General features: G+C 41.5%; 1 protein-coding gene across 7 annotated transcripts in view; it reads right to left on the bottom strand.

The window, feature by feature from the left end:
- GRM7 (glutamate metabotropic receptor 7) overlaps positions 1–18,627 on the bottom strand; it is an 843,273-nt gene that overhangs the window by 284,242 nt on the left and 540,404 nt on the right. For all 7 annotated transcript variants that reach the window (XR_013960786.1, XM_080671907.1, XM_080671909.1 and 4 more), the window contains one exon: positions 14,232–14,371. Coding sequence is in view for 6 of the 7 variants with exons in the window: in XM_080671907.1 (XP_080528033.1) it covers positions 14,232–14,371 (140 nt within the window). In the remaining variant the exon portion in view is untranslated. The remainder of the gene's footprint in view (positions 1–14,231; positions 14,372–18,627) is intronic.

Genomic DNA, 18,627 nt, shown 5'->3' with positions numbered 1-18,627 from the left:
CAGGAGTGAGGGGCAAAACAAAGGCTACAGGAGGAGGAGGAGGAGGCAGGAGCTAGAAGGAATGTCCATCCTGACCCCTGAGGGAGGAGAAAGTGGTGGGAACGTTTGACAGAGGAATGACAAGGTCAATTCTGGTTTCGCAAAAAGTAGCAATGATCATAGTCCAGGCAAATATGTATATTCCTGCCACTGTCCTAAGTGCTTTCCATGTAGTTAATCCCCACAACAATCTTATGGGATAGATACCACGGTTAGCCCCATTTCACAGATAGGGTGAGTGAGGCACATTAAGTGAGGGGAAGTAAATTAAGTGGTAGCACTAGTAAGTGGGTACGCTCAGGACAGAAACCGAGACCACTTGCCTCCCAGGCCCAGGTGATTGAACACTAAACCACACTGCCTCTTCATTAATGACCCACGTGGACGTACACCTGTTAACCTTGACTTGCTAATTCCTCTCTACTTTTCAGAATGAAAAATGAAGGCAGAGAGAGCAGGTTTGACTTGGGAAAGATCCCACCAAGGAACTAGTAGAGTATTCTGTTTAAAAAGAATCCTATCAGCCATTTTTAGTTTCTGGCATTTTTAGAAACAAATGTAAATACAGACCAGCAAAAGAAAGCATTTCAACAGGAGTCGGTAAATCTTAACTGTTCTATTATTAAAATGCTCACAATACTGGCTGTGCCTAATACGATGCTTCCAGTGAAATGTGCAAGGTATCAGCGAAATCTTCAATAGTTTTGCCCCAATGTTGTAAGCTAATGACTATCAAGTAAATCAGTGAGTCTTTTGCTCCAACCTTCTTTCAGTCTAGACAGGCCCCTCAAGTGGTGAAGGCACTCATTTGTGTAACAATAACAGTGATGAGAAAGAAGAGCTATTCATTCCTCCCCTTCTCTCCAGACTCCTGACACTCTAATCTGGCATTCTTGATTGAATCCTGTAAACTGACATTTATGGCCAAGGTGATCTATACCTTTAATGGGAAAAAAATTAACTATCTGGAAATATGTGCACAAATCATGTAACTGACTATTTACCCACTTCCATGCTGGCTTCTTACTGAAGCATAAACGATTTCAGGGCAATTTCTAAGAGCCACTTACCTTTCCAGTGCACATCCATCAATGTGCTAAAGCTGCTTCCAGAGTGGGATTTCCAATGGCAGGCATCATGTTCCTGCTAAGATAAAGGCCCTCCTCGTACCCTACTCAGTCATTGTGAAGGCTCTGTTACAATATCGCCACACAATAAATCCAGGATGCATTTGTTATTTATCTCATCGTTCCTGTCTTCCTTGTTCGGGGCTTGTTGCTTCTTTCTCACTGTCATGTTCGGGAGGACTGTTAAGTAGGGCAATTGAAAACACCCCCTACATCTGAATAGTGAAGTGTTTGTTGAGGAGGTTGTAAGTAATGAATGTCTATTGGCCAGAGAGCTGTGTTTGAATGGCAGGTGAGGTAACTCCAAGACATTAGACAAAGTGTATAGCTGGGAAACCACCACTTCTAGACTCTTCACCTCATGTTTCCAGAAGAACAGAGATTTCTCATTGGGCTCCACAATCAATGAAATGAGGGATGGTAAGCTTTGGGGTCAAAACTCCCTGACACCACTTTTATTCTTAACAATGGAAAATTAGCTGTGCCGCTGTGAAACGCATGGGAGACAGGGAGGAGCCTGCACAACTGAGAGATGGAGGAGGGTACCTGGTTCATTTAGATGTTTTGTGGAGAAGGGTTTGCTATTCTCATATGTAAATTTTTTTGGAGAAGCTATTTATTTGTAGACATAATGCTACATAAAATGCTAGAAAGGTGGCCTAAACAAAACACCTCTAGGAATGGCAGTGCTTACCCGAGAAAACTGGGGGGAGGGGACTTCGAGGTGCAGTCACCAGAAAAATGAACTCTTTCAGACTAAGGCCCCCTCCGTAGGGCACAGACATTGAAACATACACAGATGGAGACTTTAATAGCATCATTGACAAGGTTGGCTTGCTTAAGCAACTGGTGTTGGCTGGGATGACATACAGCTCATGTTGTACTATTATTTTGATTCTGAAGGTTGGGGGAGAGTGAAAAAGGCTGGTAAGTTTGAGTTTTCACCATGGTCCATGACAATGAACAAGAATTATTCCTGAACATGGCTAGAAGCGATGCCACCAAAAGCTTTTTACTTGGTCACAAAACTCCTTTGAGGGTAACTGCACACAGCTAGCAGGTTTACTGTACACTAAACATTCTAACTCCGTCCTCCTCCTCAGAACAATTTGCCTGCAAACACCTAGATTCAAAGGATCAAGGAAACGAAAACTTTCTACACTAATGATTTTATAATTAGAGAAATTCTTGCCACAGAAGATAAAGTAACAAATATATTTATGGTTTATTTCAGGAACTTTATAAAAATCCACCTATTTGAACAAGAGATCACCCCATTCTCAGAAAAATAAAAATTGCCATGTGGGTAAGTAGTACTTTTTCACGATCACTTAACTGGCCCAAGCCCTCTAATCACCTGCATTTACACAAAAAGACTTGCTTCAAAACCCTCCTCACCAGGTCCACCAACAAAACACTGCACTATCACAGACTTTCCCTGATTCTGGTCAAGCTTCCTCTTTGAAAGAGATGCCTTAATACAGACCCCCAAATGTCAATGTATTTGCCCTTGATCTCCCTCTGCTGAGAAGTTCCTAAGACTCTTTCAAGGTGGTGGTCTCCCTTATTGCAGTCAATGAAAAACAGGACTGCTGCTATCAACAGGCTATGTGGGTGCTTTGTCAGGGAGTTGTTAGTCAACACTCAAAATTCCAAGCTATGAACTTCCATATTCTACTGTTTCATAGCTTTGCGCAGAGCAGACAATGTCAGAGGTAGGTGTACACCCAGGAGTGGAACAGCTTGTTCATGTGACAACTTCATGATTAGCTCCTGGAGAAACTGCCAATCTACTCTCTTTCTCTGTATTTCCGCTTTGTCATTGAAAGAGAACCAAGGCAGTCAAATCGAAATACTCGGGATTTGGGGCACTAACATGGGACTAAAAGATGAAAGGAATTAATCTTTTAGATTTAGACTAAGAAGTAATAGAAATTAAATGATTAATTGGGGGTAGTTAGCATGATGGAAATATCATCCCAGTACAAATGAAAAGGCAAGTGGGTTAATATAAGGTATAGCTCATCTCTCCTTACCCACTAGGGAGTTCCATTCAGTTTCACATATTGGGCCATGTTCTCTGTGGGAATCTGAGAACAAATTGGAGTCAACAGAACTCTCTCCTGGAGCTCATCTAAGTCTCCTACTGTGTTAACATCCCTTATTTTTCCAGTGAGTCTTCAATCCTGCCTTGTCAATTCAGGAGGGTTCTGATTCTGCCTGCTTATCATTAATTCAGGGTCTTAATTCTGGGTTCTTCCCCAGACTTTCCCAGGAATGTGATGAGAACATTTATCAAACAAAGAGATTAGCTCATTTAGATACCAAAGGTACTTAAGTATACAAAATTGCATTAGACTCATATCTGTATAAACAACTATATTAACTCTCTAAAAATAATGGGACTTTCGTGTTATAGAAATAATAGAAAACCCAAATAGTAAAGAACTGTGGTAGGCAAAATAATCTACCCCTTTCTTACACCTCCCCACCCCCCAATTTCTACATCCTAATTTCATAATTCAAGAATTTGCATGGAAAGGGGCCTTTGCAGATGGGATAAAGTTATAGATCTTAAAATAGGGAGAATATCCTGGATTACAGGTGAGACAAGTATAATCACATTGGCGCTTCAAAGTGGAGGAAGGCAACAGAGTCAGTGAGAGAGATATGACTGTGGAACAAGAGACCAGAAGCTTGAGATGGACTTGACTCACCATTGCCTGCTTTGAGGATAGAGGAAGGGGCCATGAGACAATGAATCAATGTAGCCTTTAGAAGCTGGGATCAACCCACAACTGGCAGCTGGCAAAGAAACAGACTTCAGTCCAACAACCAGAAGGAACCATATGCTGCCAACAACCTAAATGAACAGGAAAGAGGTTCTCCCCTAGAGCCTCCTGACAAAGCACAGCCCTGGTGACACCTTGACTTTAGCCCTGGGAGACACGTGTAGGACTTCTGACCTACAGAATTGTAAGATAAGAAGTTTGTGTTGTTTTAAGCCACTAGATTTCTGGTATTTACTGCAGCAGTAGAAAACTAATACAAGGAACCTGACCACATATCTCATATGCTTTCTTATATCAGAGAAATTGTTGCAATTCATTCTCAAAGTGTCCTTGTGAAGTAGCTATTTTCCTTGACCTGACCTTATTTTAATACATATGGGAACTGTCCTTCAGCTGGCAAAGTCAGGACTCACCTTGGCCCTTCTGACACTGTCCCACTTTATAAGACTATCTCCCAGTTGTTTAAAAACATTCCAAATCAAATTCTTATATTTTAAAACTAGAGGTCCCATGCATGAAATTCATGCATGGGTAGGGTCCCTAGGCCTGGCCGGAGATCAGGGCCGATCTGCGGGGCGACCAGAGGGGTGATGGTTGGGGGAGGCACTGACATTTGCCTTGGCTGACCTGGGGCCTGCAGGCTGGTGGGCAGCTCCTGCCTTGAGCATCTTCCCCCTGGTGGTCAGTACACATCATAGCAACCAGTTGTTCCGCAGTTTAGTCAATTTGCATATTAGGTTTTTATTATATAGGCTAAGTCATTCTAGAATTTCTGGCTTCCAGGGCAAAAAGTTAGGCAGAAAGTAGTTAAGCTAGTTAAGCTCATCTCTTTCCTTGTATAGTTTTGGATTGACAACAACTGGTGAGAGTCCTATTCCAACAGCTAAGCTCTCTAACTTATCCTTCTGATCTCTTCTTCCAAATGTGTTTTCCTGATCCCAAAATGCTGACAGTAATGAAACGCAACAATTTCCCCACAGAAAATAATTGTATATTCATAAACATCAAGTGATTTGCTTGTATGCCTACAATGCAAACATAAAATTATGAGGATTTGGGCTTCTCTAATGTCCATGCTTATGGAGCCATACTGATCATTATAAATATTATTAATCTTCCAGACACTCACAGACAGAACACTGTTATACTCCATTGATTACTAAAAGAAAAGCTGACAACACAAGAGTGATCTCCTTTTCAATCATTTTCAGGATGTTTCAGAATATGTACAAATACAGCCCTGACCCGTTTGGCTCAGTGGATAGAGCGTTGGCCTGTGGACTGAGAGGTCCCGGGTTCGGTTCCGGTCAGGGGCATGTACCTTGGTTGTGGGCACATCCCCAGTGGGAGGTGTGCAGGAGGCAGCTGATCAATGTTTCTCTCTCATCGGTGTTTCTGACTCTATACTTCTCCCTTCCTCTCTGTAAAAAAATCAATAAAATATATATATAAAAAAAAGAATATGTACAAATACATATTTCCAAACGAAAGCATTTTCTTTACCAAAGCAGCCCTCTGTTACAGTCTCTATTGAACCTTTAATAATTATTATAAACTTATGGGTGTTTTTTATTATTAATACTATTGCTATATTATTATTGATTTTTAAAGCCAATTTCCAGAGACCTTAAATTAAGGCATGTGCTCAAACCAAATTAGTGGACAATGTAGTATTTACTCTAAGTCTAGATTTGAATATCCCAAAATGCTCATGGGAGTAAGGGGGATACTGGGTATCAGGCAGTGAGGGAGGGTGGGGTCTGTGGTAACTTGAAGAACTCACACTCTGTCTGAAGTGGGATGTTGCTACTTAGATCCTGCTAGCTGTGCCTGAGCAAAGGTACATTATCACCAGATCTCCTGATTTTTAAAAGAGAAGCACAATGTAATTATGAAATTTCTTGATTCTTAAAATATTGGCAAGTAATGAACCTTTTAAACATAACTGCTGTCTGTTTTCATTTTGGGATTTCTCATCTCAAGTTGGCTGACAATTGGGAAACAGCACTTACTGTTTTGAATTTGTAAACATCCTTTGTAAAATATCACAGATTCAAATGGAAATAACTCTGTCACTCAAAAGCCATCTTTCCTGAGAGGCCTTTCTTGTCCTGGTCACAGGTCTGGTACATGGGCTGTGCCGTGATTATAAACCAGATTCACTTCATCCTAAATCCTTGGCTGTTCTGACTCTTCCTCTTTAAAAAAAATAATTTATAATAGAATTCAACTGTATGTCTGTTCATCTCATCTAATTAATATAGAACAAGACATTTGTATATGCTAAACATTATGCTAGGTGCTGGGGCATAAAGAAAAACAATCTAGCTACGCACTAGATAGCTGAAGATATTAAATTATTATTACTGTTGTGGCTAACATCTACTGAGTATACGAGGTACCAGGTGCTGTTTTAAGTACATCACATGCATTGCTACATTTAATTCTAACAATAACCATATAAAATTGGCACTACTGTAATCCTGCTTTACAGCTAGGAGGTGGTGGAGCTGAGATGCCATCCATTTAGTCAGGTCAGCCTCAGAGATGTTCTTCTAATTACTAACAACAAGCTATACCTGAGAAGATGAGAGCCACTCATTATGATGACCAATAAGGTGAGCCAACAAAAGAAGTCTCAAACAGAAGCTGAGAAAAGCCCTAGATTTGGACCACTTTCATATTTTTCTCTTTGTCAGCACTGCTTTGATTACGGCTATCCATTTCCCCACAGCTCATGCAATTCACTGTAAATTATGAGTGTGATTAGAGTATTTTTACTCTTGTGATTATGAAACAATAGAGTGCTTAGTGATTTTATAGGTAGATATAAGTATTGATTTTGAGATACATACTTTGATTAAATGGTGATTTTGGCAATCAACCATGCTTTTATGTCTTTAAACGCCTGTGAGGAAAAAAATTCTAACCAGTGTGAAAGATTTAATATTTAATAAAAATTATTTCATAGAGTAATTTGTAATCACCTCTGTTCAATAAAATCTGAAAGAAATCTGTTTATTGAGGGTGGGCTGGCATTCTTTCTTTTCCAATCGGGCATATTAAAGCAAAAACTAATTTTATTATTTTCATTTCTGATTGCTATTGTGAATGAAATAGTAAGTAAAGAGTATGTGACCTAAATTGCCTTAATTTATTGGTAATGAAACAATCCAGAAAGCATTATGAATGGCTTTAGTAAGGGTTCTCTAGGGCTGAAGTGATGTGGCCTAGACCTAGTTTCTCCAAGTTTTGATTCCTTTTCCTTGGAGCTCATCCACTGAGGCCTCCAAAGGGCCCCATGTGGCTCCTGAGGACACAGCAACTCCCAACAAGAGCACACTGTTGTCCTGGATTGGCCAGCAGACATCCAATAGTGCATCCTGATTGGACAGGCTTAGTTTGATGGCCCGCCCCATCACCATGGCCATGGTGAGTGGCTTAGGTCCTGTGCCTGCACTTGGGAACCATTAAGGACAAACCACATTCTGAAAGGGAACTTGGATACTCTTCCCAGAAGGAGGAAGAGCGGCTGCTTGCTGGAGGTAATGTACATAATTAAAAAGAATTCATGTTCATTTAATATGGTTTTATATATATATTTTTTTAAAAACCTACTGTGTGCCTGTGTTAATAGGTATATAGAACAATGACTAAAGCATGGAATTCTACCTTCCAGAAGCTTTCAGTTTCTATGTGGAAAGAAAGTTCAACAGAGAAGAAATCACACAAACCCCACCCACATACCTCAAAAGATCGCAGGTTGGACTATCCTACAGAATGGCAGATGATCAAGTTTCCAGAGAAGGGTAAGTACTATTCATTCAGAGTCTTCTGTTTAAGAGAGTGTGAAATTCCCTGTAGGAAGCTGCTCATTAACAATAGTTGTGTGTGTTTTTTAACTTTAATTAGCATTTTGGTATTTTAGAGAATTTCAATTATGTGAAACATTAACATTTTGGGCATATTTAAATTTCCTACTAATTAAAAATAAATAAAAAATGAAGAAAATAACCTTCGCTTCTAATACACATAATATAGAGTTTATTTCACATCAGACATTTAGAATTTTTGAAAGCATCCGCATTTCACTTCTTGCCTTTTTCCCCGACATATTTCACTATCACTATTTTTAAATAGCACTGCGTTGTTCATTTTGAAGACTTTCTTTTCTTTTTCTCTTCACCTTGGGGACTGCTACTCATTTTTCAAAGCCCAGTTCAAATGTACTTTTTGGTAGCTTTCCTTAAGTCAGTGCCTACATCAGCCCTTTAAGAGCACTGTATCTATTACAGAACCCGTTCCCTAGTCTGTACACCAGCCTCTCCTTTATCCCAGCATCTCCATTAGCTATCCCCCTGCCTGACACACTGCAGACAACCAATGTCTGTGTGTTGCATTATCCCTTCTCCTGCTTCTCCGCCAGGAATAATGTTTTATGAAACCATTGCCGAGTAGAATACGAACCTGAGAAAATATATCAGGGTGATTTCTTTTGGGGTTGCAACTGGGAGAGTAAGTGGCTGTGTTAGTTGTGATTTCCTTCCCATGAATTCTCATTCGTGCAGAAATATCCTAGTAGCAAACCACGTGGTCATCGCTTGGCTCCTCTGGTAGTGGGTATGCACCATGGCACTCGGTCACAGGCAGCCCATTCCTGGACACTGACATTCCAGAGGACCCGATCTAGAACAGCAAAGCAGTCTGGCCTACAGCACTGGGATTATGAAACTCAAACTCTGATTTCTGGGCTAAGAAACTCATTTGCAATGTTTTAATTTTCTTTTGTTAATCCTCACCTAAGGATATTTTTCCATCCATTTTTAGAGGTGGGGGAGGGGAGACCCACAGAGAGAAACATGGATGTGAGAGAGAGAGACATCGATTGGTTGCCTCCCACACACGCCCTGACCAGGGCTGGGGATACATGCCCTGGACAGAATCGAATCCCAGGACCCTTTAGTCTGCCGGCCGACACTCTATCCACTGAGCCAAATTGGCTAGGGCTCATTTGCTATTACTGACCACAGAGAAAGTGCTCCTGAAATTTTCATTTGCTGGAAATGACATAACTGGGGATTGAAACTGTACCCCTGAGTCTTTGGAAATGAGATATGCCCTTGTTACTTGAAGTGCTTTGTTTTGTTTCGTTTATGAGAAGAAAGCAAATCTTCAAAACTCAATTTGCCCAAATTCAACTCTCACAGAACTTTTAACTAAATCAGAATAATTAGAGAAAAAGGAACACCATGGGCCAGGGATGCTGGATAGGATACCAACCATAGAATAAGCTACCTGGGTGGTGGCCCTGGCTCTCCAGTGAGGGTGTGTAGAGTCTTCTGGGTTCTGTATTTACCTTCTCTTTTGTCTTTTCTTTTGGATTCAAATTCAATTTAATAAGATCCTAAAGGCCCCATAGAGACATCAACAGGGTGCCCTCCTATCAAGGCCAATCATCTCAGTGGCTACTCTAGTTAAAGGAACCCAGCCTCTCACAGGCCTAAACATGCCCTCCCCACCCCCACCTCCACCCCCCTGTTCATGGCTCAGCCATTCATGCCTTTGGGTTCCATGCAACCCTGAGCATAAACTACTGGATTTACCTGAGGATTCAGGTGTCCTGTCTGCTTTTCCTAATATACCACTGTCAGCATGACAAATTAGAACAAAAAAATGTTCCCTCTGAATGCCAGCTCAAGCATATATCCAGGATCTAGCATCCATACACAAAAGCAAAATCCAACCTAGATGGCCATCTCAACGTTCCAGACATCTTAAACACAATATTTTAAATTAGGTGGCATTTAGAATAGTTGGAATGAAATTGTATCATTTTCTATGAGGTTTTCAAGGCCTTGGGTTCTTTGTTGTTCTCTCTATTGGATTTAAAGACTTTATAGGTTAACAGTTTCATTAAAAAAAAATAACTATAACGCAAAACTCTTCTGAATTACAAACTTATATCCATTTCATCTTGTCTCTCATATATTTAAGAACACTAAATTGGGATTCTTAATTTTACCCTTCCCACTTGCAACCAAAGTGCCATCAGCATGACACAGAGCTCCATAGAAAGGCAAATATTTCAGCCTCTTCCCACGTCCAGACCTTCTGAATCAGACACTGTGGGGTGTCCAAGTGATTGGGCCCATGCTGCAGTCTGAGAGCCCCTTCACTTAGCTATCCTATTTTAGCTCAACCACTGCAATGGGCTCTTATTTGGGCTTTCTACCCTCACTTGCGCTTTCTACTCCCACGCTTATCCCTTCTAATTCATTACCTTCTCAGCAGACAAGGAAAAATGTTACCTAAATTCCATCCAGTCACTCCCTTTCTTAGTACTTCTAATGTCTTTTAAGTGCACTCAGAAAAATTTTTAAATATTTATCACTAGAGGCCCGATGCACGAAATTCGTGCAAGGGGCTCAGCCCTCGCAGCCCCGGCTTCATCCGGAAGGTCGTTCGGCTGTACGGTCTAATTAGCATATTACGCTTTTATTATTATAGATGGCCTATAGGAACTCTGGCTCTCACCTATTGCTCTAATTCTTCCTGCTCTCCCCTATGTTAGCATGTACTACCCCTGGGCTCTGCTGTTTGGACATGCTTTCATAAATATGTTGTTACAAAAGTTTTTTTCCTAGCTTGAAGCAAACGGCCTACACCTACAAAATTTAAGGTATACTCCCCAACCAACCCAAGTGCTCCCCTCTGCCTCACGAATTTGTGCACCCATCAGATATCTTGTTATCTTCCAAGGTCATCCTGTTGTTCAGGCAGCTACCCGAGCTGGCTGGTGCAACCCTGACCCAGCCCCTATAGAAGAGAACATAAACACTCACTCGATGCTGACACCAATATACTGGTCTCAGCTCGCTGTGAGAAAATGTAATAACAATTTCTTAAACTCTCAAGACTTCTCTTGGCCTGGCTCCTGTTGGCGTGGACCTAACACCCTAGACTTGCCATTATCCCCATGTCAGCCTTCTGACCTGCTGGGTGGAAGCCTCATACTCCTCACATTGTCTGCTTCTCATCCAGTAGGTCCCTCTCCACATCCGTTATACACTCTCCCACCATGTCTCCTATTACATTTTGGAATTCCCACATACAAATCTGTTTACTAGTTTACCACCTAACTCCATCCTAGACCACTGAATATATGAGAACAGGGACAACATTTGTTTTGTTCTCCACTGTGTACCCATTGCTTCTCATAATGCTTATCCCATGAGAGATACTTTTAACAAAAAACAACACAAAACAAGAACTTGTTGAATGGCTTCTTATGCAGGATATAATACAAAACAAACAAAGTCACTGTTGATGTTGGTTCTTAAAAATAGTTTGCTTTAGAAATGCCAGGTAACGTCTGAAGTTGGTGAATGTTGGTTGGGGATTCTTGTGTACATGGACAAATTACACATGCCAGGGATTTACCACTGGTTCAGGGGTTGTATAAGGGAAGATTCATGTGTTATTTAGTCTCCTGCGTCTTACAATAGCCCTGAGCACTTCACTTCTTGCCACAGACCTTGATGCTCTGCCTTTAGTTCTGGCTGATGCGTCTTGGTATCACTCAGACAGCACCCACTAAGAAAACACTATGAGTCTGTCAGCAGGTTATGCTGCTCTGATTCTGCTCTGGATTACTACCCCTTGGCTCACCTACTAGGATTTGATTGGTTATTTGTTTGTTTTGCTTTTATTTCCTCTTTTGCTTGGAAAAAGTGCCTTGAGTTTAGGATGCTTTTAGCTTCTTGTTTGGTTTTGGCCCTTGGCATTCATCCCAGCCATGGCTGGCACTTGCTGTCCAGCTCCATCCATTTTTGGATGCCAGATCACAATCCTCTGGACCCAACCTTCGTGTCTGCTGCCCTGGATGATGGACCTCAGGAGAGGGACAACTGGACAGGTACCAGCAGAGCCAGGCAGGGTGAGGTGCGAATGAAGTAATGGGCTGTGGTGACTTCACCAACTCCTTATCCCTTATGCACAATCCTCCATTCTTAGAAACTGCAACCCACACCCATTGTCCCCAAGACATCAATTCCATATTCCACTCTCAAGACTTGCGCTCAGAAATAATTTCCATAGCACACAGTAAGGTGTACACTGATAAAGCCATCACTTTCAGCTTTGGAAGAGACATTAGAAAGAATTACCAGGATAGGGCCTGTGCTGGTTCATTATATGCATCAGCTTGACAGGACAATGGGGTACCCAGGTATTTGGTTAAGCATGATTCTGGGTATTTCTGTGAAGGTGTTCCTGGATGAGATGAACATTTTAATTGGAAAACTGAATAAAGTAGATTGCTTTTCCATTGTGGGAGGGACTCAATTGAAATTGAAGACCTGATAGAACACAAAGGCTGAGTAAGAGAGAATCCTGTCTTTCCCTGTCTGTTTTTCAGCTTGAACATCAATCTTCTCCTGCCTTTGGACTCAGACTGGAACTTATACCATTGGCTCACTTGGGTCTCCAACTTGCTGACTGCACATTTCAGGAATTCTCAGCCTTCATAAAAGCCAATTCCTAATTATCTATCTATCTATCTATCTATCTATCTATCTATCTATCTATCATCTATCATCAGTTCTATTTCTCTAGAGAACCCAGAACCCTCCTGGACAAAAGAAAATTGTATATTTCTATTTACTGTGATTTCCACATATAGTTATGGACCTGGGAAGCCCTATCCAATGTACCCAGCCACAACACCCCTGGTGAACATCATCCCCAAGTTCAATGCCACAGGGAGAGACCTGCTACAGAACCTGTTGAAATATAACCCAGTCCAGTGTATCTCAGCAGAAGAGACTCTGTAGTGTACCTACTTCTCCAACTTCTGCCCCACCCCACCCCCACTCCCCAGGCTCTAGGACCCCAGCCATCCAGCTGTGGGCAGGCCTACTGCATTCCCTCCTGGGAGGAGAGGAAATGTAGGGATACGTGGTACGCTGAACTCCAGGTGTGCTGGGCCCAGCCAGGGTGGAGATGCCCAGCCTGTGTTCTTCATTCCCTGGGAAAGTTGGTATATTTATTTAAAACTAACAATTCCAAATAAGACATTGTAACTATTATTAGAAGCACAGTGTTAAATGTTCAACTTAAAATATTAAGAAAAAATGGCTCCACAGTTATCAGCTAACAGCTGGGCAGGCAAATTCAAATAGAACATAAACAATCTCAGCAAAATGTAAAGCGTAATCAGACAAGGCCACTCCATGACTGTGGTGGAACAAGACAATTCTGCCATCATGTTTGAAACTAGACAGAAGCAAGGATACTCGGCAACCACAAAAATAACTAAAACGTCCCTTTGTCGGTTCACATAAGTGCTTACTGTTTCTTTGTTAATGACAACTCTCACCTATCTTTAATCCTTCCATTTCCTAGATACAAATTATGAAACTATTTCTACTCCCTAAGAGAATCCAAAGCAAAATGGGCCTCAGCCTCCGTAAACCTGCTTTAATCATTCAACTCAGCCCAAAGCCTACAGTGAATCTCATTCAGTGTCCTTCATCCTGAAGACTCCAAAACTTGTCCTTCACTTAGCAAGTTAAGTAAAGCCAACAGTGTCAAATGAGCTCCTGACAGCCGCTGCCAGGCGCACTTTGACATAACCTTACACAAGGAAGTGCCTGCTTACTCAAGGTCACATTGTACCAAAAGAGGGAGAGGTTATGGAAACGGATAAAGCTCCAGTTATGCAGAAAATCTCAACAGAAAACAAAGCAACTCACTAAAATGCATTAAAAGATAAAGAAACAAACCACTAAATATGAAGAAAAGAAGGAAGGCAGGGAAGGAGGGAGGATAGAGGGAGGACGAAAGGAGGGGAAGAATGAAAGGAGAAAGGAAGGAGGGAAGGAAAGAAAGAAGGGAAGGAGGGAGGGAGGAAGGGAGGGAGAAAGGAAGTAAGGAAGGTAGGTCTGACCAAGAGAAGTATCTTGTGAAAGTATTAAAGTATTATCTACTAATTTGATTGTTAAGCAATCCAAGCCTCAGATTAAATTAGATCATTCACATCGGTGCTAGTATAATGTCTGATATGAACTCAACACATGTTTCCTATCATCATCTTTATCATCATCAACACCATCACTCTCAATGTTGTATTATTTCCAGTCCCTGCTGATGCCTGTTAACAGATTTCCTGTTCACTCATGTATGCACAAGCAAACAAAACCATTTGCCTATTGAGCAAATTAAAAGCCTGTTCCTGTATCACACAAGCAAAGGAAGAGAACAAAACAGAACTCACATTGAGCTGAAGTTCATCTGTCCACTGTCCAATCAGACGGTAGCCAGGGTTCGTGGTGTTGGTTGTCTGGTACTGAAAGATGTCGTACCGCCCCGGGGCATCTCCATTCTTGTTAAACATGACTGGGGTGCCAGCGCTACCTGCAGAAGGCCAGAAAATGACAGATTTTAGAGTGAAGCAAGATTCCTTCCATCTCTTATGCCACTGGTGATGGTCTAAAGACCTGCTAATGGACAAGGTAGCTAGTACATAACCCCATTGTTTAAGAGCTTCCCCCAAAATGGTCTCTAAGGCTCATGGGCAAGCCACCACTGGTGCCAACAGATGCTATTGACAGCAGGTGGGAAAACAAACTGCCTTTTTTATGAACAGTTCTGTTTCTCACTATTTCTTAATATTTCATTCTAATCTTTTTTATTGTGCAGAATAAAAATAAATGGTTTTCTAGAGTACTTCAAGTTTATTATAATTAATCAGTGCTGTTTAGCCTCCAACCACCTAAATTGTGGTTAGTAAAGAGCCATTTGTAAAATAATAAACAAATACATAAACTTAAAAAGGGGCATGACGGATTTAAAAAAAAAAACACATAAAAGCAAACAAGCAAAAAAGTTTACTTAAAAGGTACTTGGATACTGATTGCATTTATAATTTTTTTGGGTGACTATTTCTAAACTAGAGGCCCGATGCATGAATTTAGCAGTCCCAGCTACCTCGGCCCGCGCAGCCCCAGCTGCCTTGTGGCCCCGGGGCCCTGCCGCCCCGCCCACTGGTCTTTCTGGAAGGTTGTTCTGCCATCCAGTCTAATTAGCATATTAGCTCTTTATTACATAGTTTTACTTTATATGATAAACAGTGTAAAATGCTTAGCAGTTTTATAAATATTAATTTATTTCTCAATCTCCCATTTGAACCTCACATGTTTAAAATATTCATCTTAAGGGGAAACCAATAGATTTATTTAGAGTATGTTAGAAAGATAGAAAGCTGTCTTAGAGGGTGAAAGATACAGAAAGAGAAAAAAAGTTTACATATCTTTGAAAGTGGGATATGAGCGAAAAGTCCCTTATTATTAATCCCATGGAGCAATTGGCAAGCCACATACAGAGAATGAAACTTGTGAGTTTGGGTTAGTTTCAGGAACAGTTTCAAAGGAATCACCAGAAGTTTGGTCACTGGGTGCAGTTTCTCTCCCTTGGATTCCCTGGAAACAGGATAGATGTGGGTGGTCTCAGGTGAGAGACTGATCTCTGCTCTGCCTTCAGGTTAACACTGGATATTCCTCATAACAAACAATGCTCTAGTCTAGTTCCTGCCTTTTACAAGGAAGTTTACAGGGAGTTTACAAGCTGAAATAAAATCACGGAACAGAAGTTCATTTGGCTATTTTGGGAGAGGAGGATGAAGCACTTTTGTGAATTCTGGTTGTAAATTTAAGACTCATGGTGGCAGAGCTCTGCATCTGGCTAACAAAATCATTAGCCTCTGCAGAATTTGGGCCACGGTGGCATTTACATTAATGATCTGCATGCAAGAAAAACAAAAGCATGTTAACTGGAGGGAAGCAGTACTTGAAGGGTAGGAAAAGATGCCAGCGCTTAGGAAGCAGGCAAGATGGTGAAACCGGCCGCACACAAGTGATTACTCAACACAGGAAGGGAGTCAGAGAAAGGGTCCAATCAGAAGAATAAGAGGCAGACAAGATTGCAGTCCTGTGCTGAAAGTGACTCCCATGGGGAGGGTTTGTCCAACATTATTGGCAGAATACAGAGGCAGCTAAAGAACTCCACACCATCTTACAACTGTCAGGCACAGGATTTTATGACATTTCTAGTATTAAATTTAAAAAAAAAATCAGAGCTGTGGTAGGCTGAATAATGGCTCCCCAAATCTGTCCATGTCCTAATATCCAGAACCTGTGGATGTTACCATTCAGGACCAAAGGGCTTTTTCAATGATGCCATTAAGGATCATGTGGGGTAGGGGGGATTGTCCTGGACAATCTAGGTGGATCCAGTATAATTATAATGGCCCTTAGAAGTGAGAGGCAGCAGGAGTCAAAGGAGGAAGGAGATGGGAAGATGAAAACAGGAGGTTGGAGTGATGGAGGCAGGGGTCATAGCCAGAGAGAGCAGGTGGCTTCCTGCACATACTTCAACCAGGACCCGGGACAGGGAGGAGCCTGCAACTGAGGTACATGCCCTTGACTGGAATCGAACCCAAGACTCTTCAGTCTGCAGGCCGACGCTCTATCCACTGAGCCAAATTGGCTAGGACATATAGTTGTTTTTATTTTTACCATTGTTTTATTGGCTGGTATCTCAGGACCAGAACACATGCCTTCAGATACCCAGACTTTCCAATGCACTAAAGCTGACTCTCCTAATGGGCACCTAATTTCAATTTCTCCATCAGGGTAAGCATCTTCCGTTTTCCAAACAGCAGGCTAGAGCCCACTGAGAGAGAGGGTGCGATCTATGAGTTATGCAGGTATGGTCTCACCATCTTGAGCCAGTGGCTGAGTCTGTTCGGCCAAAAGCACCACATCAACTTGTTTCATCAACATTGTACCTAGACACTACCCTCAGAGCCCATAAAGGCACCCACTGTATCCCAATAGGATCTCTGAAGCTCTCTCTCTATAGGAATCAACAGGAGCCTTTCCAGTACAGACAGAGGAAAATGAACAAAAAGAAGTTTTTAACATTGGCTTTCTACTTCCAGTGAGCCTTCCAAGTATATAAGAAGAACAAACTAAGTCCGCATTTTACATGTTATCAGCCAGAAAATAACCCTATCATTTTGCAGGAAGACAGTGATATTCAGATGCTCACCTTTCTTTGCTTTCACATTGGGTACTAGGATCTGCTGTAATTGTATAACTTCTAGTCATTACGCAATACGATGAGCTTTTTATTGTCTTTGAGAGGAGAGAAGAATATTGGAGGCCTGGGGCTCCGAAAGATTTCAGGCTCACCAGCTAAATATTCACCAGAATGGGACACATCATCTAATCGCTCTCTCTTCCTACAATCTTTGTTAGGCAAAATGACTCTTGCCATGCCCTTTCCATTCTCATTAAAGTTCATGCTTTAAGAAATTAAGACAGAAGAGCTGAACACTTTATCTAAGTGACGACTTGTAATAGCGTATGTGGTTTTGACCTTTCTGATGGATTCTGTAAAGCTAATGGATTATTATTTCCACAATACTTTTTAACAGCTTCCCTGGATTTCTTAAAAGAGAAAAAAGGGGATTATGTTCAATGAAGTCTATACAGGGGTGGACAAAAGTAGGTTACATAATACAAATAAATAATACAATAATTAGCACTGGCTGGGTTGTTCAGTTGGTTAGCTGGTCATCTCCATATTCCAAGCTGGTCATCCCCATATGCCAAGATTGAGGGTCAGTCTCTGGTCAGGATACATACAAGAAGTAACCAATAAATGCATGGATAGGTGGAAAACAGATTGATATTTTTCTCTCTCTTTCTCTCTCCCCCTTCCTCTCTCTCTCTCTTTAAAATCAATCAATAAATTTTTTGAAAAATACGATACTTAATAAATAATAATACAAGAATAAACTGTTTTGCATACTTGCAACTATAAACCTACTTTTGCCCACCACCATATATATATATATATATATATATATATATATATATATATATATTAAAAAAAAGAGATCACAGCGGTCCAGAGAAAGAAGTTATCAAAGAAGAAGTGATCATCTGCAGAAATGTCTCCAGGTGTCAGGGCTGGGATGCCGGTGCACTGAGGTAGTGGAAACAGGGCCTCTAGATAAGATGGGATAGTGGAAGTCTGGATGACAGGATGTACTCAAGTCTGAAATCTCTATTGGGTCAGAGTATCTGAATGGAGCCCTTTCTTCCTGGGTAGAGAAGGACCTAGGATCTAGATTGCTCAGGTGTCCAAACAGTCCTCTGCATCAAGGTATTTACAAGTTTCCTATTCTCACTTTCCCACCCCATGTACAGATTCCAGAAACATTGCACTGATTTGTGTTCCACTTATTTAGCTCTGCTCAGCACACTACCCTAAACCTTTGTGCTCCAAATAACAACCCATATTTTGCAATTTGGGCAGGGCTTGGGGACAGCACCTCTGGTCCCCTCATGTCAGCTGGGCAGCTTGAAGCCCACATGCTTCACAGTTGCTGCCAGCTGTCAGCTGGGACCTTAGCTGGGGCTGTGGTAGGAACACCCATATGTGGCCTATCTATTTGGCATCTTGGCTTCCTCCCAACATGGTAGCTGTGTCTGCAATACAAATGTCCTGAGAGAATGAGGCAGAAGCCTCTTCACCTGTATGCCTTAGAAGACACATAGTGTCACTTCTGCATCAGTCACAAGCTCACTTCGATTCAAGGGGAG

This window comes from Plecotus auritus, assembly GCF_963455305.1.
Source record: "Plecotus auritus genome assembly, chromosome: 6".
NCBI classification, from domain to species: domain Eukaryota; kingdom Metazoa; phylum Chordata; class Mammalia; order Chiroptera; family Vespertilionidae; genus Plecotus; species Plecotus auritus.
The sequence above is the reverse complement of the archived record's forward strand: the minus strand, read 5'-3'. Positions and strand labels throughout refer to the sequence as shown.